The sequence below is a fragment of the Chiloscyllium plagiosum genome, chromosome 5, assembly GCF_004010195.1.
Source record: "Chiloscyllium plagiosum isolate BGI_BamShark_2017 chromosome 5, ASM401019v2, whole genome shotgun sequence".
Classification (NCBI taxonomy): domain Eukaryota; kingdom Metazoa; phylum Chordata; class Chondrichthyes; order Orectolobiformes; family Hemiscylliidae; genus Chiloscyllium; species Chiloscyllium plagiosum.
Window position 1 is genome coordinate 13,523,205 of NC_057714.1, and position 19,194 is coordinate 13,542,398.

General features: G+C 42.1%; 1 protein-coding gene across 1 annotated transcript in view; it reads right to left on the reverse strand.

The window, feature by feature from the left end:
- LOC122550229 (A disintegrin and metalloproteinase with thrombospondin motifs 16) overlaps positions 1 to 19,194 on the reverse strand; it is a 229,647-nt gene that overhangs the window by 80,682 nt on the left and 129,771 nt on the right. Inside the window, exons 12-14 of the mRNA XM_043690988.1 lie at positions 8,179 to 8,351; positions 3,387 to 3,517; positions 23 to 146 (exon numbers count right to left, since the gene is read on the reverse strand). Coding sequence (XP_043546923.1) covers positions 23 to 146; positions 3,387 to 3,517; positions 8,179 to 8,351 — 428 coding nt within the window. The remainder of the gene's footprint in view (positions 1 to 22; positions 147 to 3,386; positions 3,518 to 8,178; positions 8,352 to 19,194) is intronic.

Below are 19,194 nucleotides of genomic sequence, written 5' to 3' on the forward strand. Positions count from 1 at the left end.
ACATTACACAGATCAAACATACGGTTGACGTAGTGCTGTTTGCTGTATTGGCCCTTATAGATTTTACAGGTTGAGTTGTTTCCTTTGCAGACCCCACATGCATCAGGCACAGCATTAGAACCCAGTACACGGTCGCATCCAACTGCCTGTGAGCAATGAAAAGAGATAAATGCACATCAGTTAGGTATTGTGCTGTAGAACGTACATGTGATTTTGACTGAATGACTGAAAATGGCTAGGGTGGTCTCTGGTTTCTGTACCTTACTGGGAACACAATTCATACAAATCTATTTAAAAATTGTTGGAAACCATTATAAGACTATATTCAATCAGAATTGCTCTGCACAAAGGGCACCATTCTAATTCAACATATTACTCAGGGGCCTTAGTAACAGTGGAATGTCTCCTTTACTGCTGGGGCAGTCTTAATTGAGTGATCAATCTCCACTCAGTCTGAATCACTGATGGAGCAATTTGACAGTAGCTGTTCCATGTGGATTTTGTAAGGCTACACTGGGCAACAAGAAGCTTACTTCTTTATTATCAGTGCGGTTTTGACTGTTTTCATTTAGGCTGAACTGACTGGTTCAGGTAAACAACTCTATCAGTGCTTGAATATGGCAAATATTCACGAATGAATGATTAATTTTACAAGAAATTGGGCTGACAAAACTACAACATTCATGCAATTGCATCAGGAACACAGAGGTTGATCTTGCTGGGCAACGGGGATATAGAAAGCATTATATACAGTAGCTCCTCAGCATGAAAGATGGGCTTTTGACAAAATTTTCTTTGCCAAAAGGAAGACTGCCAATGTCAACAAGGAAAATCAGGAGGATTTATGCTTGCACCAGTATGACACCAGCATCTGCAGTCCTCACTTTCTCCTCCAGTATGACACCACCCAATCAGGTATTGAGGGACATTAAAGATACAGTACAGCCCTGAAGGTGTAAGGCCTGGTTGAAAAAGAACAGACCTCTAACTGGACCTGTGCCATCCAACTGGAGAGATCAGGGTCACTACTGCTGCTAGCTTACGTCTAAAGCCATTTTTTTTTGCCAGACCTGTAACAAGAAGAGTAGATAGATGGGAAATGGCACAGGGAAACACATTGTCTCCCCCTGAATGCAGTGACTGCATCAAACATTGTTTGATAGATAGAGCTGGTGGTATTTGGGGATTGCAATGCCCAAAACCTGCCACCCAACGTTGCCTCTTTTCCCTCTGCTGTCCCAATTGAAACCAGGAGCGACCATGAAAAATGTTCCTGCCAAAGGAAACAAAATAGTTGCCAATGGGATTTTAACAAATCACTCGCAGGTTCTCCATAAAATGATATAGGTGCACAAAAACAGCATTTTGTAATTCAATTTCTTATTCAAGTAGATATCTCTGGAAGGCTATTTCTGATTCTGTGTATTTTATGGAGAATACAGATTTTTGCAAAATACTGACTATTAATGGTTCAAGTTAAGTATTTCATAATGGATTAGAATTACTTTTGAAACAAGTGCAAATCCATCTACAGATGCACGTTTATTTAGGTCTGGCTTTGGTATTTTATTAGGACTTCCTTGTTTCGGAATGAAGCAAAAATTCCATGTGGGATTGACTCCTGGAGTAAAGTTCAGGATGTGCCCAGAAAGAATCTTTAACCATTTCTTGATTTATAGAGACCTTTCTTTAGCTTATCACAGGCTGGTGCTAGCATCACTGGAGGTGTAGGTGCTACGTGTGCCCAAATGCCAAAGAGGTCATAAATTGTAGGAACATTGGTTGAGAAATGAACAAATGTAAAGGACCTTTATCCCTCAGAAAAGAATAAAAAATCAACTCTTCTTGGGCAGACTTCCTTTCTAAACAAGCTGTGCTTAAAATACGAAAGAAACTCCCCTGATTGCTCAGTAACGAAGCCACGTTCCCAGGCTGAACACACTGGTAGGGCCCGGGTGTCATTTTGGTGGCTTGAGAGATTGCTGATAAGGTGTGAGGCTCCTTCAACCTATGGAGACAGGAGTACTTCTAGTGTTGGGAGTCCCTCCACCTGCCCCCACGTCCTCCTAGAGACAAAATAACTGCAGATGCTGGAATCCAAATTAGACAAACAGCAGGCTGGAAGAACACAGCAAACCGGGCAGCATCAGGAGGTGGAGAAATCAACACTTTGGGTATTAACCCTTCTTCAGGACTAGATGTAGGGGTAAGGGAAGCTCCCTTCATCCGCACGTCTAGTCCCGAAGGGTTAATACCTGAAACATTGAGTTCTCCACCTCATGATGCCACCTGGCTTGCTGTGTTTTTCCAGCCTGCTGTTTGTCCAGTCACTTCCTTCTGTCTTATGCAGCTTATATATATAAAAAAAATGAAGACATCAACATCCTGATATTAGGGAATGGCCACCGTCATTGTCAGACCAGGGCCTAACTTCCATTTCTTAGATATGCTCACATCAGTATAAAATCAACACTGCTCTCAATATTTACTTAGGGCTGAGAGGAGTGCAGGGGAGGATTCCTCAACCAGAACCTTTGTAATAAAAATAACAAGAACAGAGTTCTTACAGCAACAGCCAATCTGAGCAGGCCTCTTAGGTGGGAACAAAGTCAAGGTGTAATAGTAGCTAAGTGAGATATTGTGGAGGTGCAATCTGAGAGTGGGGTAAGCACTGGGTGTGGCAGAGCCTGCCCCCTTCTGGAGATTAGGAGTATTGTGGGGCATCGGTTATGGGGTAAAGTTGTAATCTTCAATAACAGAAACTGCTGGAAATACTCAGCAGAACAGGCAGCACATGTGGAGGGCAAAAAAAAAAGATTGAAAGCTTGTAGGGCCTGGATAAAGCTGTTGTGTTTCCCCTGACCCACAAGCAGTGGTTTAAATGCAGTAACCACATGGGTTTGGTCACCTTCAAATGCTACTGTCTGCCCCAAGTCTCCTGCCTTGGGAAACCTGACCTGCATGGGTTAAAATTGAAAGATTTCAGTGAGCCACCTAGCACTGGAGTAAATTACTCACCCAATTCTCGATCTGCTTTAGTTAAACCAAGGAGTTGGTAGGTTTGAAGTGTTTTGACATTTAAATCTTTACCTTTTCACTTGCCCTTAGCCACCCATCCTTGGGGGTTAAAACTCCCCTAAATGGACTGATTTATATTTTAATTATTTCAGACTGGGGTATCAGCAGCATAATAAATTCAATTTTGCTTTTCTGTTTAAAATGTCGTTACATATGTCTTACGTTGACTTCCTGCACTTTGAAAGGAAGGATATTAAAACTAAACTACATATATTGTATAGTTTTCAGCTGTACTGTTGCACAGATTTTGCATCTATACAGTCTGTGGCAGGGTGGGTATGGGAATCATCATAACTAATCCATTTTACCTCACATACACCATCAATGCACACATCAGCTCTTTCCTCGGAGCATGGTGTTCCATCTTTGACTTTACTTGAAAGAGCAAAGAAGAAGTCAAAATCTTCAGCCGCACAGTACAGTTTGCAAAGATCATGGTCTGTAAATGATAAATGGATATATGATTAGATTTAGTATCAATCTGGGAATAAATACACTGTGCACAAAAGAAGATTGAGACACGTTCTAAGAAGGATAAATCTTAAATGCAATTTAAGCATGGGCTTAGAACGACTAAGGCATAATACGCCATTTATCTTCTGGAGAAAGAATAGTTCTTTTGTTGGACTATAACAAGCGATTCATGCCAATCTGTTCATTAAGGCTTGAAGTATTCAGAATTAATTTAATTAAAGGCATGCACCACAGACAGCTGTTGTCAATTCTAAAGTTTAGACTGCTGCTCTTATCAATGTGTTTGGCAGTCCCCATGCTGTTCTTTTTGGTCTTAGATCTGGTTTTGAACTGAGCACTGATGAGACGATCGGTTCCTCTTTTTTTGACACATGTGAAATAAACATAGACCATCTCAGTAGAGATGTCTGCTCGCAAAATTGCCCACAAATTGGCACGCTCAGCTACAAGAAGAAGAAATTGAAAACAGTGCCCACTTTAGTAGCTAGTGTCATACCATTGTGATAAATGGGTTATAATTTGCTCTTCAATACCAGCTTATCCATTTCCACAGAGGAGAGTTTGCTGAGATTTTCAGGTCTACATCTCATTTTAACCTTACTAAATGATCCACCGATAGTAAACAGGATTCCCAAGCCAGCTTGGTAGAACTCGACAACAGGAACTGTGGCTATCAGGAACACTGAATGTAGTCACAGGCAGGTCCTCGAAGGGAGGGCAGTGAGACTGAATTGGTGAAACACAGGCAGGCAGCACCTCTCAATACCTGCGTGGGGGCACACAAGAGCCTCTCTGTTAGTTCTGGCCCCAAAACAATATATGCAGACAGCCGTACATGTTTGGGATAGGAGGAGGGATGTACAATGGAGCATCCCAACCTCCCAGAAATAGGGCAGGAGCAAGGTTGCAGTTATAAGAGGCTATTAATGTTTTGCCCAAATCTGCCAAGAAGAAAAACACAAGATGTTGACAATGGGTGAAAAATTTTTTTTGAAAAATCTGATTTCCCAAGTCTGACAGTCATGTTGAGCAAAGGAATTCATTAAGAATTAACTTTTGAAGAGTGCAGCACAGTTTGAAGATTAATTCAAAGGCAATTAAAAACTGTTTAAAGGACCTGCAAGGAATGTTCAGCAGGTCAGGCAGCATCAGTGGCGAGAGAAAAATTTAACTGCTTCACAGTGCATAGTAGCATAGTGGTTCACCCTGCTGCCTCACAGCGTCAGGGTCCTGGATTCGATTCCAGCCGTGGGTGACTGTCTGTTTTGAGTTTGCACACTCTCAGCGTGTCTGCGTACATTTCTACCAGGTGCTCTGGTTTGCTCCCACAGTCCTAAGATGTGCAGGTTACATGGATTGAATATGTTAAATTGCCCCGTAGTGTCCAGGCATGTGCATATTAGGTGGATTAGCTATGGGAAATGTGAGGTTATGGGGATAGGTGGGGGGCTGGTTCAGGGTGGGATGTTCTTTGGAGGGTCAGTATAGATTCGATGGGCCAAATGGTTTCTTTCTGCACTGTAGAGATTCTATGATTCCATCATCTGTGATATGAAATACTACTCTGATTCTCTATCTTTCTACTGCTGGGTATTTCCAGGTTTTTCTGATTTTATTTCAGATTTCCAGCAGCCTTGGTATTTTGCGTTATTACAAAGAATATTTTTGTGTAAAAGTTTGGTTTAATTTAGTAAAAACAGTTACAATGCTGCCTAAATTGCTAAGAAAACTCTTAAGTGACAATGGCTCAAGATTAGTGCAGGACTAAAGCTGAAAATGCTACAACTGCACTTCTTCCTAACAATGCATTGTAAGCAGAAGCGAAATTATATGTATTGGTTTCTGTGTAATGTGAGGTGCTGCTGGTAGGACTGTGTCTTACTGCAGGCTGTATCTTCCTGCAGGATGCTCTCCCCCTCTTAGGAAAGACAGTCTGAAACTGATTTGAATGTGTGGAGTGAGCTTTCTGATCCCATCTGACTAAATGTAAGCCAATGAACTCGCTAGTGGGAGTATTTCCTTCTGATATGAAAAACAATTGTGTGTTAAGTTTGTGAATCTTCCTGATGTCCAATAGACTGAGCACTTTCGAAACATCCCTCAGCATCTGTAGGAATTACACTGTACCCAGACAAAACCAAGTGCTCAAAAACTTTTGGGCATAATGATTCTGCACACTCAGATATCAGAACGCAAACCTGATCCAACTTGTCATGTTAAAAGCATTGCCACTAATGGTTGACTACTTAAATCAAGGATGCTTACAAAGGTGAGAACTGAAGAAGTGGTATAGGATTGGAAGAAGCAATAAAGATTGAGAGGTGCCTTGGAGACATTTGAAAACAAGAGTTATGGTCAGTAAGTTTGCAGATGACACCAAAATTGGAGGTGTAGTGGACAACGAAGAAGGTTACCTCAGATTACAACAGGATCTTGATCAGATGGGCCAATGGGCTGAGAAGTGGCAGATGGAGTTTAATTTAGATAAATGTGAGGTGCTGCATTTTGGGAAAGCAAATCTTAGCAGGACTTATACACTTAATGGTAAGGTCCTGGGGAGTGTTGCTGAACAAAGAGACCTTGGAGTACAGGTTCATAGTTCCTTGAAAGTGGAGTCGCAGATAGATAGGATAGTGAAGGCAGCTTTTGGCATGCTTTCCTTTATTGGTCAGTGCATTGAGTATAGGATTTGGGAAGCCGTGTTGTGGTTGTAAAGGACATTGGTTAGGCCACTTTTGGAATATTGTGTGCAATTCTGACCTCCTTCCTATTGGAAAGATGTTGTGAAACCTGAAAGGGCGCAGAAAAGATTGACAAGAATGTTGACATGGATACAGGATTTGAGGTATAAGGAGAGGTTGAATAGGCCGGGGCTGTTTTCCCTGCAGTGTTGGAGGCTGGGGGAGGTGACCATATTGAGGTTTATAAGATCATGAGGGGCAAGGATAGGGTAAATAGACAAGGTCTTTTCTCTGGAGTGGGGGAGACCAGAATTAGAGGCCATAGGTTTAGGGTGAGAGGGGAAAGATTTAAAAGGGACCTAAGGGGCAACGTCTTCACACAGAGGGTGGTACGGGTATGAAATGAGCTGCCAGAGGAAGTAGTGGAGACTGGTACAATTTCAACATTTAATAGGCATCTGGGTGGGTATATGAATAGGAAGGGATTAGCGGGATATGGGTCAAGTGCTAGACGAGATTTGGTTGGGATGTCTGGTCGGCATGGATGAGTTGGACAAGAAGGGTTTGTTTCCGTGCTGCACATCTCTATGACTCCAACTATGCTAAGGGTGCAATGTCAAGTGACCAGCTCACACAGGGAAACACTGTCTCAGATAACATAAAACCAAACAGTACCTATTGTGTAAAGGCCATAGATTATCTGCAGTGACGTGGCCAAGGCTGTCTTTGTGGAGAGCTTTCTGCCTTTGCTCCTGTGCCACCTCACTCGCCACAAATTCATCGGAACTTGCGGTCGACACAAGGCTCTAACGTGCAGCTAGCCAGACTACCAAAAATAGGCCAGCACACCGAGTTTACACCCCGCCCCCCAACTATGATTTTATGTTGCATTGGGAGGTTTAATACTCATTTTGGTTTCAAAATGTGGTGACTCAAATGCTCAAACCTCCCTTGCACGAGCCTCCACTCGTTCCTTCAAGATCTGCTGGCTTGTCTTTCGCATGCAACAGTTGGTTTCATTAGGAATGTATACCGACAGATCTTACAGATATGAGGAACCATTTCAGGCTCGGTCCCATGACAATATGGAGCCTTTGCAAAGGAAGAACCATGTGCCGGCAGACCACCATACTTTTCAGCACCCAATTTTTATGATTGTCATCAGGGGAATCAAGTCTATTTTTTAGGTCTTTATTCTTTGACCTAGTTAACATTACCAACTCTATTCTACTAAATAGCTGCACTTTTCAAATGTCAACACTGATTTTCTTTAAAAAGCTCCTCAAATATCTCCCAAGCATCTCTCTGCACAAACTGCGACTTGTACAAAATTCTGCTGTCTGTTCTCTTTTCCACATATGTTCTCCTTGCCGATATCCATGACCCAATTAATAACCTGCCGAACCTTCCCGTCTCCCAAGGCATCAATTCAAAATGTTTGATCTGATATACAATTCATACCTTGGTCTTTCAACAACTTGAGTTTGTAAATGTTTCAGCCTTTAATCTAGCCCATTCCTACAGCTTTTCAACTCTGCCCTGATCACATTTCTGTCAACCCCACTTGTGCGCAGGAATGATATTTGTTACTCTGTCTGTGTTATCTATCCATGTCTAACCTTTTGAAACCTTACCCTTCAACTTCTTTTTCCTGCTTTTTACTGACCTTAAAAGCATCCTCCAACATATTTTTGATAATAATTTTTGCCTTTTGAATCTCCAACTAATATTCAGTCTATTCTCAAATACAAGCAGCTGCTTGAACATATTATTAGATAAAAGATTCAATACAAATGCAGATTACTATTATTACTGCTAGCTCACTTTGAAATCAAAATTACTTGTATTAACAAAACAAAATAACATTCACATTTGACCATACAGAATACATAGTATTGCTTATGATTTGCAAGGCAATAATTTGCAGCCCAAAAAAGATATTTACCTTCAACATGAACATATGGCTTCCAGTTGTAGTACCACCCTCGGAATGGCTTGCTGTTGTATTCAGCACACTGCTGTGATCTAAAATCAATGCTATTTTTAGGGCATTTTTGATTATTGCAAAGCTTGTATGTACGATGAGTACCATCACAGAACTTTCCTCCATACTGTGGCCTATTGAGATAAAAAAAAGGTATTCTTCACCAATGTAATGAGTCACAAAGTATTACAACTAATATAATGAAATCGAAGTTAAAAATTAGTTGTAACATGCTCACAAAATCTCCCAAGACTGTAGAATTTGTTCTAATGATTTGGTCACACTACACAGGAACATATGCATCAATATCACCAAGCAAGCCCGACAGATGGGAACAGACTACGAATAAAGTTTGATGAAGTGGTGGCCTAATGACTGTTACAGATGGATGGCCAAGGCAACTGCACAGCATCCTCACAAATGTGGGATGAAGAGAACTTTTCTTCTGGATTGAACATGTGTGCATCACACTTAGGAAGTGTAACACCTGTTTTCCATTTTTAAAAAAAATGTGTTGGGTAATCACATTTCTAGGCCATAAACTTTATTACACTGCGTTCATTTTTAGTTATCATATTACTTCTTCTAGAAAGGGTGCAGAAAACCATGCCACAGCTGATCCCCAGTGTGAAAGGGATAAGCTACGAGGAACCATGAAAGAAAATTCAGTTCAGCACAGGAGAAGGAAATGCTTTAAGGAAAGACACCATTTTACTGTATGCAACATTAAATGGTATGATGATGGAGGTTCAAGAACACTAATAAGTAACTAAATTGTAATGTGCAAGTATATTTAGAACTTTGGAAAATACTGAACTAGAAAAGGCCTGTGTAAAAAATTACTAACTGCATTCAGGAGTGGGATACATCGCTCTACCTTCGCAAATATCTGCCAATTTTCCCTTAACCTGCACAATCAACTTGCACACTTGGCAGTCCATTTCACATTCAGCTTTCTCTATAAAATACTTAAAGTTTGTCTATTTTATGAACTTTCCCTCTTGCAATTTGGAGCTTGTGCCCCTCTACAGTTCGTAACACCTTTAACTTATTAAAATTGAAATCATTTCATCTCTTAAGAGCACTGATTATATTTGAAGAATGGCACAGAAATGTCAGCCCATGTCATAACCTCACCACTTGCAAGTGTAATTGTTGTCACACCTTCAATTAAGCTATAGTAACAAAGCGAAGAAAATTTGGAAAATATCTTCCTGGGCTTTTTCTGCTAAAGTGTAAGAGAAGTCCAAGTTCTTTCATCACTCCACATTGGTCAGGTGTTTAAACTAGGGATCTGCTTTAGTTCTCCTTTCTTCATTGGCTCTAATGCTTGGATTTCCCTGCCATAATAGAACATTGAAAATTGTACATTGTATTGCAGTTAGAAGTGTAACAGTTCATTACACATGTTAAATATACCCCTTTGAGTTTGCACCAATCCATCTAGCTGTGCATGACCAGACAGCTTTTTGCTGTTTTTACCTTCATCTTTCAGCTTGGTGAAACATTTGGGGATTTTTTTTAACATCAAAGGGAAAATGTAAGCGCATGCTGCTGTTGCAATCAGCAGTGTTATGACTACTTGCCTCCACTGATTTCATTTGTCATCTCCTTTTATCCAACATTGTTCACGGTCAGTATGACAGTATACCGTTACAAGACAACATGCAAGTAAATGTCTAAGATATCGATATCAATGCTACATTGCAGCATGTGGCGTAAGGGCATCTCATACCCTATCTTACCTCAGAACACTTGAAGCATGACTCCACCCTACTGAAAGCATGTTCATCTGTTAGAATGAAGAACATAGAAAAGTACAGCACAGAACAGGCCCTTTGGCCCACAATTTTATGCCGAGGTTTAATCCTAATGTAAAATATAGTAACTTAACCTACACACCCCTCAACTCACTGCTATCCATGTACATGTCCAGCAGTCACTTAAATGTCCCCAATGACTCTGCTTCCACCACCACTGCTGGCAACGCATTCCATGCATTCACAACTCTCTGCGTAAAGAACCTACCTCTGACGTCTCCTTTATACCTTCCTCCTAATATCTTCAAACTATGACTCCTCGCACCAGTCAATCCTACCCTGGGGAAAAGTCTCTGGCTCTTGACTCTATCTATTCCACTCGTTATTTTGTGCACCTCGATCAGGTCTCCTGTCTTCCTCCTTCTCTCCAGAGGGAAAAGTCCGAGCTTATTCAACCTTTCTTCATAAGGCAAGCCCTCCAGTCCAGGCAGCATCCTGGTAAACCTTCTTTGCACCCTCTCCAAAGCCGCTCTATCTTTCCTATAGTAGGGCGACCAGAACTGGACACAATATTCCAAGTGTGGTCTCACCAGGGACTTATAGAGCTGCAGCAAAGCCTCGCGGCTCTTAAACTCAATCCCCCTGTTAATGAAAGCCAAAACACTATATGCTTTCTTAACAACCAATATCTTGTATCTATGTACTTGCACACCCAGATCCCGCTGTTCCTCCACTCTGCCATGAATCCTGTCTTTAATCCTATATTCAGCATTCAAGTTCGACTTTCCAAAATGCATCACTTTGCATTGATCCAGGTTGAACTCCATTTGCCATTTCTCAGCCCAGCTCTGCATCCTGTCTATGTCGCACTGCAGCCTGCAGTAGCCCTCTATACTATCGACACCCCCAACCTTTGTGTCATCTGCAAATTTACTAACCCACCCCTCAACCTCATTATCCAAGTTATTTATAAAAACTACAAAGCAGAGGCCCAAGAACAGAGTCCTGCGGGACCCCACTCAACACTGACCTCCAGGCAGAATAATTTCCATTTACAACCACTCTCTGCCTTCTATCAGCCAGCCAATTCTGAATCCAGATAGCCAAAACTCCTTGTATCCCATACTTCCTGACTTTATGAATGAGCCTACCATGGGGAACCTTATCAAATGCACCACATCCACTGCTCGACCTTCGTCGACCTGTCTTGTCACCTCTTCAAAGAACTCAATAAGATTTGTGAGGCATGACCTGTCCCTCACAAAGCCATGCTGACTGCCTTTCATCACGCTATGCTTTGCCAAATTGTCATAAATCCTATCCCTCAGAATTCTTTCCAAAACTTTGCTGACCACAGACGTAAGACTGACTGGTCTGTAACTGCCCTATTACCCTTCTTGAAAAGAGGAACAACATTCGCCTTCGTCCAATCCTCCAGTACGACACCTGTGGAGAGTGAGGAGGCAAATATCCTTGCCAGCGGCTTAGCAACCTCCTTTCCCACTTCCCAGAGCAGCCTAGGATAAATCTGGTCTGGCCCTGGGGACTTATCAATCTTAATGTTTTACAAAGTTTATAGCACATTAACTTCATCAAACTTGATCTAGTCAAGACTGTATCCCAGCTCCTCAAAGTTCTCATTCACAACAAGGTCCCTTTCCTTGGTGAAAACCGAAACAAAAAACTCATTTAGGACTTCCCCTATCTGCTCAGACTCCACGCACAAGTTCCCTCCGCTATCCCTGATCGGTCCTACCTTCTCCCTGATCATTCTCTTATTCCTCACGTATGAGTAAAATGCCTTTGAGTTCTCCCTAATCCTTGCCAAGCCTTTTTCGTGCCCCTCCTAGCTCTCCTCAGTCCATTTCTGACTTTCTTTCTAGTAAGTCTGTAATCCTCTAGAGCTGTGCTAGATCCTTGCCTCCTCCACCTTACGTAAGTTACCTTCTTCCTTTTGATGAGAAGTTCCTCTGTTCTCGTCATCCAAGGTTCCCTAATCTTACCCCTTCTCACCTGTCTCAGAGGAACAAATTTGTGCGTCACTCGCAACAACTGCTCCTTAAACGGTCTCCACATGTCTGCTGTGCCCTTTCTGTGGTACAATTGCTCCCAGTCTGTACTTCCCAACTCCTATCTGATAGCGTCATAATTTCCTTTTCCCCAATTAAATATCTTCCCTCGGTAACTGCTCCTTTCTCTCTCCAACGCTATGCTAAATGTGAGACAGTTGTGATCACTTTCACCAAACTGCTCTCCCACCGCGAGATCTGACACCTGTCCTGGCTTGTTGCAGAGCACCAAATCAAAAATGGTCTCTTCCCTCATCGGTCTGTCTACATACTGAGTAAGGAAACCCTCCTGAACACACCTGACAAAAACAGCTCCATCCAAACCATCTGCACTTAGGAGGTTCCAGTCTATATTGAGAAAGTTGAAATCACCCATAATAACAACCCTGCTACTTCTGCATTTTTCCAGAATCTGCCCGCCTATGAGATCTTCAATCTCTCTACTGCTGTTAGGTGGTCTGTAGAAAACCCCCAATGTGGTGGCTGTCCCCTGCTGTTCCTAACTGCGACCCATACTGACTCAGTAGACAAACCTTCCTCAACAACTTTCGTTTCTGGAGCTGTGATGGACTCTCTGGTTAGCAACGTTTTTTCTATTCTCCCTGTTCTTTTTAAACATTCTAAACTCTGGAACATCAAGCAACCATTCCTGCCCCTGTGAAACCCACGTCTCCGTTATGGCCACAACATCGTAGCCCCAAGTACTAATCCGTGCTCTAAGTTCGTCACTCTTATTTCGGACACTCCTTGCATTAAAGCAGACACACTTTAACCGATCCCTTTGTTTCATCGCGTGAGAAACCTTCCTGATAGATTCAATACATCCTGTCACTGCCCCGTCTGCAACTGACCCCCTCTCAGACATGTGGCTCTGATTCCCACCCCCCTACCAAACTAGTTTAAACTCTCCCGAATCACACGAGCAAATTTCCCACCCAGGACATATGTGGCCCTCTAGTTCAGGTGCAACCCGTCTTTCATGTACAGAAGGTATCCCAATGGTCTACGTAACTGAAGCCCTCCCTCCCAGCCTTGCAGCCATGTGTTAAGCTGCATTCGCTGACTGTTCCTTATCTCACTGTCTTGTGGCACCGGTAGCAAACCTGAGATCACTACTCTACTCGTCCTGCTCTTCAGCTTCCAACCTAGCTCTCTGTAGTCACTTTTCAGATCCTCAATCCCTTTCCTGGCTATATCATTGGTGCCAATATGTACCACGATTTCTGGCTGCTCACCCTCCCCCTTCAGAATCTTATAAACCCGATCGGCAACGTGCTGGACCCTGGCACCGGGGGGGAGGCAACATACCTTCTGGGAGTCCCGTTCCTGACCACAAAATCTCCTGTCAATAAGTCTAACTATTGAGTCCCCTACCACTCGTGCTTTTCTATTTCCCCCCCTTCCCTTCTGAGCCACAGTGCCAGGGACCTGACTGCTATGGCTTTCCCCTGGTAGGCTGTCCCACCAGCAGTATCCAAAATGGTATACTTATTGCTGAGGGAAACGGCCACAGGGGATCTCTGCACTGACCATCGGTTCTCTTTCCTCCCCCTGACAGTAACTGGTTGTAAACTATTAACTTAATATTAGCCCAGGAACTCAGTTGTCTGAGGAATGTAGTGTTTATGTATAATAGTTAGCTGCAATAAATGTCTGTTGAATTCATAAATACCACACTATCTATACATATAGTATATATTTAGTTTCTCATAATACATGAGCTAACATAGGTATTGCCAATATTGGATAAAAACATCCTGCTAGAGGCAAACTGATCACCAAATTCCTTTTCTCTGCTTTATTATTTCTTTGAGGTGACTGCTTTCTGAGATGCCTTCCAGAAACTTTGAGTCATGGCATGCTGGATATCACGTTCAGCATTTCATTAGTACCTTGAAAATGCACTTTATTACTGACACATACTGTGTAAAATTACAACAGTACTGAATCTATCATTAAAATGACAAAATTAAATTTGATTAAAATTGGAGGCAGAGGCAAAGTAGATTACTCACTTCTTAAAACTGATATTCATGGGATGTGGGCATTGCTGGTTAAACCACTACCTATTACTCATCCCTAATTACCCTGGAAAAGGTAGTACTGAGCTGTCTCCTTGACGCACTGCAGGCATCAGGGTGCAGGTATGCCCACAATGCTGTTAGAAGGGAGTTCTAGGATTTTAATCTAGTGACATTGAGGTAACAGTGATATGGTTCCAAGTCGGGACAGCATTTGACCTTTCAGTTGGCAGTGTTCCCATGCAGCTTCTGCCACTGTCCTTCTAAGTGGCAGAGGGTGCGGGTTTTGCAGGTGACATCAGAGCAGCCTTGGTGAGTTATTGCAGTGTCTCTTTTGGATAGTACAGACCATGTCATTGGTGGAGGGTGTGAATGTTGTCGGTAGTAGGTGGGGTGTCAGTCAAGTAGGCTGCTTGTCCTGGACGATGATTTTAGAACTACACTCATCCAGGCAAATGGGGAGTATTACATTAAACTCCCGTTTTTCTACTTTGTAGATGGTGAACAAGCTTTAGTGAGACAAGAGCCAAGTTATTCGCTGCACGATTCCTAGTCTCTAGCATACTCTTTAGCCATTATACTTGTGTGATGACTCCAATTCAATGTCTGGTCAATGATAAACTACAGGAAATTGACAGTAGTGGAATTTAGTGGTTGTATTGCCATTGAATGTCATGGGGAGATAGTTAGACTATTTGTTTTTATTAGAGATAATCATTGCCTGGCAGTTGAGTGGCATGAATGTTATTTGCCACTTGTCAGTCCAATTTGTCCAGATCTTGGTGCATAAGGAAACAGGCTGCCTCAGAATCTGAAAGTCTGATCCATTGTATTATGCTTCCATTTTCTGACCTGTAAGTAGTCTTGTGTTATAGCTTCACAAGACTGGCACCTCATTTTTATATACGCCTGGTGCTTTGCTGAACTAGGCAAATCTCCTGACTTGATGGTAATGCTAAAGTGGGGAAGATGCTGGGCTATGAGGTTACACACTGTGGTTAAATATAATTCTGCTGCTGTCAATGCAAAGGATGGCCAGTCTATGTTGCTAAATCTGTTCTAAGTTTGTCCCATTTAGCACTGTGATGATGCACATACCACGATGGAGGGTTTCATCAATGTAAAGTTAAGATTCCACAGGGGACTGTGTGGTGATCACTCCTATAGAATTATCCAGGATGAACATATCCATGGCAAACATATTGGTGAGGAAAAGGCCAAATGGAATTTTCCCTCTTGCTGGTTCCCTCCCCAGCTGTCATCGACCCAGTCTAGGCACTACGTCCTTTTGACCTTTGCCATCTTGATCACTTGTAGAGCCGCTGGGCCACCCTTGGTAATAGATATTGTGAGCTCTCAGAGTACATGCTGTGCCACTGTCACCCTCAGTCCTTCCTCTAAATGGTGCTCAACAGAACAGCATTGATTCATCAGCCGAGGAAGGGGGCACAGGATAGGTGACAATCACTTGGAGTGCCAATGTTTGACCTGATACCATGTTATTTCATGGGGTCTGAATCGACATGCTCTGTAAGCTGTACAGCCGCTTGGAGATCCCAAATACACTGGTTGGCTTTCTGACACATTGACTTCTCCATGAGGAAGCCAAGCATGGACTTTGGAGCTCCATGCAGCGGAAAAAGAATTAAGGGGAGCATGGACCTGGAGTCAATGCTGAGGGCTCCCAGCAACTTACTCCTGCCTGCATATCTCTGTGATACCACCTTTGGTGGGTCTGTCCTGCTGATGGGACTGGATATACCGAGGAACAGTGATGGCGGTGTCTGTAAAGCATGGTTCCATGAGTGTGATGATGTCAGGCTAAAGCTCAACCAGTCTGCGGGATAGCTCTCCTATTTTTGGCATAAGGCCTCAGATATTGATAAGGAAGACTTTGTATGGTTGACAGAGCTGTGTTTGCTGTTGTTATTTCTGCTGCCAGTTGATTTGTCTGATTTAATTTCCTGTAGACTTTGTCATGGATTGATGCAACTGAGTGCTAGCCCACTAAGTTGCTAGACCATTCCATTTCAGGAAGCAGTTAAGAGTTAACCACATAGCTATGGGGTTACAGTCACATATTGGCCATACCAGCTAAGGACAGCTGATTTCCTTCCCTAGATGACCTTCATGAACAAGATCAATTTTTATGACAATTGACATGATCTCTGATAGGATAGATTTTAATCCATTCCAGATCTTACTGAATTCAAATTTTACTAGCTGTTACAGTGGAATTCTAACTCATGTTTCAACACATTTGCCAGTGAGTTCTGAATTACTAATCCAGTGACAATACCACTATGTCAATGAAATCCACTGGTTAGTAATGAGGCAATGTTAACTAATACCGAATGAAATTAGTTACAAATTGGTCTACATTGCATTTACTTTCCAGGCAGAAACAAGAGCGATAATAATCAATTTTATGCATTCACAACCTATGCCTAGATGGTGCCTGAAATCCTTCCAACAGCAAATAGGCACTGGCTCTTCAGGATTTGGCAGGAATGTGCAGACCTAATAGCAGCTACCACAAAAAGTATATTTTTTTAAACTGAAGTCAGGAGTAGAAGAAAATAACATTTCAAACCAGTAGATTCAGATTTATTTTTTAAGACAGCAATTGATTTATGAGATGTTGACACGCTTTAATTAATTTCAGTGTGTCTAATTTAAGACACTGGAAATGAAAGTCCAGGATCAAAAGGAAGGAAACCAATAGCCTCAAATTAGTGTTTTAATTAGTGTATTATATTCCTTAACTGACATTTTTGTAAAATATCCAACCAGTCAAAAGGCTTCAGAATATGATTTTACATCTCACTGCAGAAACGTGCTCCTGCCCGTGAAGCAGTATTGTTTCAAAACATGCCTGTGTAGGCTTCTAAGAGTAATTAATCACTCAGCTTTGGACAGGTAGATTCCTTCTCAGGCACTGATACAAGCCATGGTGAACAATAATACACAAGTTGGGCCTGTCTATCCATTTACCACACACAGTGTCTTTGCTTTGCAACTGGACTTGCATAGCTTCAAATCCATAACCTATGACAAGCAACTGATTCCACAAATGGCTGGACAAGATTCGTATGAGGCAAATGCTTCAGAGGCTTGTTGGCATGTGGAGGGTTCTCCTGTGGTGCAGTGGTAATATCCCTACCTTGGACTGGGAGATCCGGGTTCAAGTTCCACCTATAACATAGCTATGTAAGAACATCGCTGAACAGGTCGATTAGAAAAATATGTTGGAATGTGGAACGTTCTTCCTCAGGATGCTGGGTCTTCAAATTTACTGAAGCTAGAGTTAGATGTATTTTTGATTGACAAGAGAGGCAAGGCTTTAAGGTGTAGACAGAAAAGTGGAAGTGAGAACATAGCCAGACCAATCACAGTCTTACTGAATGGTAGATGGTCAATAAGCCGTACGTTCTAACAATTGATACAAAGTTATTTCCCCATGCAACTTTAAGAACAATGTGTGATTTTCTTTAAAAAGTCGTTTTTTTCCCACAGACTACAGCTGCTTTCTTTATCAGCAATTAATCTCTAACCTTTGTTCTCTCCAATATCCTCCCCTCCCTTTGCTCCTTACAAAAGGAAACACAATTCAGCATGCCCACAAGGATTTTTACCAACTTTTATAGATGCACCATAGAAAGCATCCTACCTGGATGCATCGCAGGGTGGTTTGGCAACTGATTTTCCCAACACTGCAAGAAACTGCAGAGAGTTGTGAAGACTGCCCAGTTCATCATGCAAACCAGCCTTTCATCCACTGACTCCATCTATGCTTCCCAATGTTCTGGGAAAGTAACCAACATAATCAAAGACCTGTCCCATCCCAGTTATACTCTCTTCCACTCTCTTCCGTCTGGCAGAAGATATAAACGTTTGTACACACGTACGAATAAATTCAAGGACAACTTCTTCCCTGCTGTTATTAGACTTCTGAATGGACCTCTCAAATTTTAAATTTAACATTGATCACGCTCTCCATGCATCTTCTCTACAGCCATAACATTATATTCTTCGCTCTGTTCTATTAGCCTATGCACTTTGAACAGTATGATATGCCTGTACTGCATACAAAATGAAATGTTTTACTACCTAGGTACATGTGACATTAATAAGTCAAATCGAATCATCGACATTGTCCATTAACAGTGGTAGGGCTAAACTTTGCTGCTGTCCCCTCCTGCTAACCAGTATCACCAATGTGTATTTGTCCTGCAATTAACAGCATTCCTCAATGTGAACTCATCAAGCTCCATGCAGCTCAATGCAGCAAAGCCCCTCTCTTTCTTAGGTTTGCCATCAGAGTTAACAAATTTCATCCTTATATGATTACATGCAGTGAATCAATTCAGTGCATTGGTATGCTTCTCTTTTGATACCAAATAATGTCATTGTAGTAAACAATGAAGAGGATCGCAATAGATTCCAGGACAATAGAGACAGAAGTGGACATACATACACCAGATGGAAACTAAAACAATGTGAAGTGATTAATTTTGGTGTGAAGAACGAGAAGAGGCAATAACTAAAAGGCTCTCAGAAACACCAAAATTGGGAGACAAGGCGTATGCAAAAAGTCTTTTGACAGTGGCACCATGAGCTGTTCCTGAGTCATACAGCATCCCTGGATCTACAAATTGATACCCAAGGGTAGTTTTACCCCTTAAAAATGGGTGGTTCAGTCCAGATGAGAAGCAGAAATGTCAAATCCAAACTCAAGCTGTCATGAGACCATGCAATTCCAGGTTTAGTGGAGATGTGATGAGGTAGAGGGAGATGACAAACCAGCTTTCAGGAGGTGGGTCAGTTGTCGAATCATTAAAGGAGTCTCCATGGCTCAACTTTAAGAAGGTTTCTATTTTTAAAGGAGAAAGTGAGGTCTGCAGATGCTGGAGATCAGAGCTGAAAATGTGTTGCTGGAAAAGCGCAGCAGGTCAGGCAGCATCCAAGGAACAGGAGAATCGACGTTTCGGGCATAAGCCCTTCTTCAGGAAAGCCCTTCTTCAGGGCTTATGCCCAAAACGTCGATTCTCCTGTTCCTTGGATGCTGCCTGACCTGCTGCGCTTTTCCAGCAACACATTTTCAGCTTCTATTTTTAAATTCAAGTT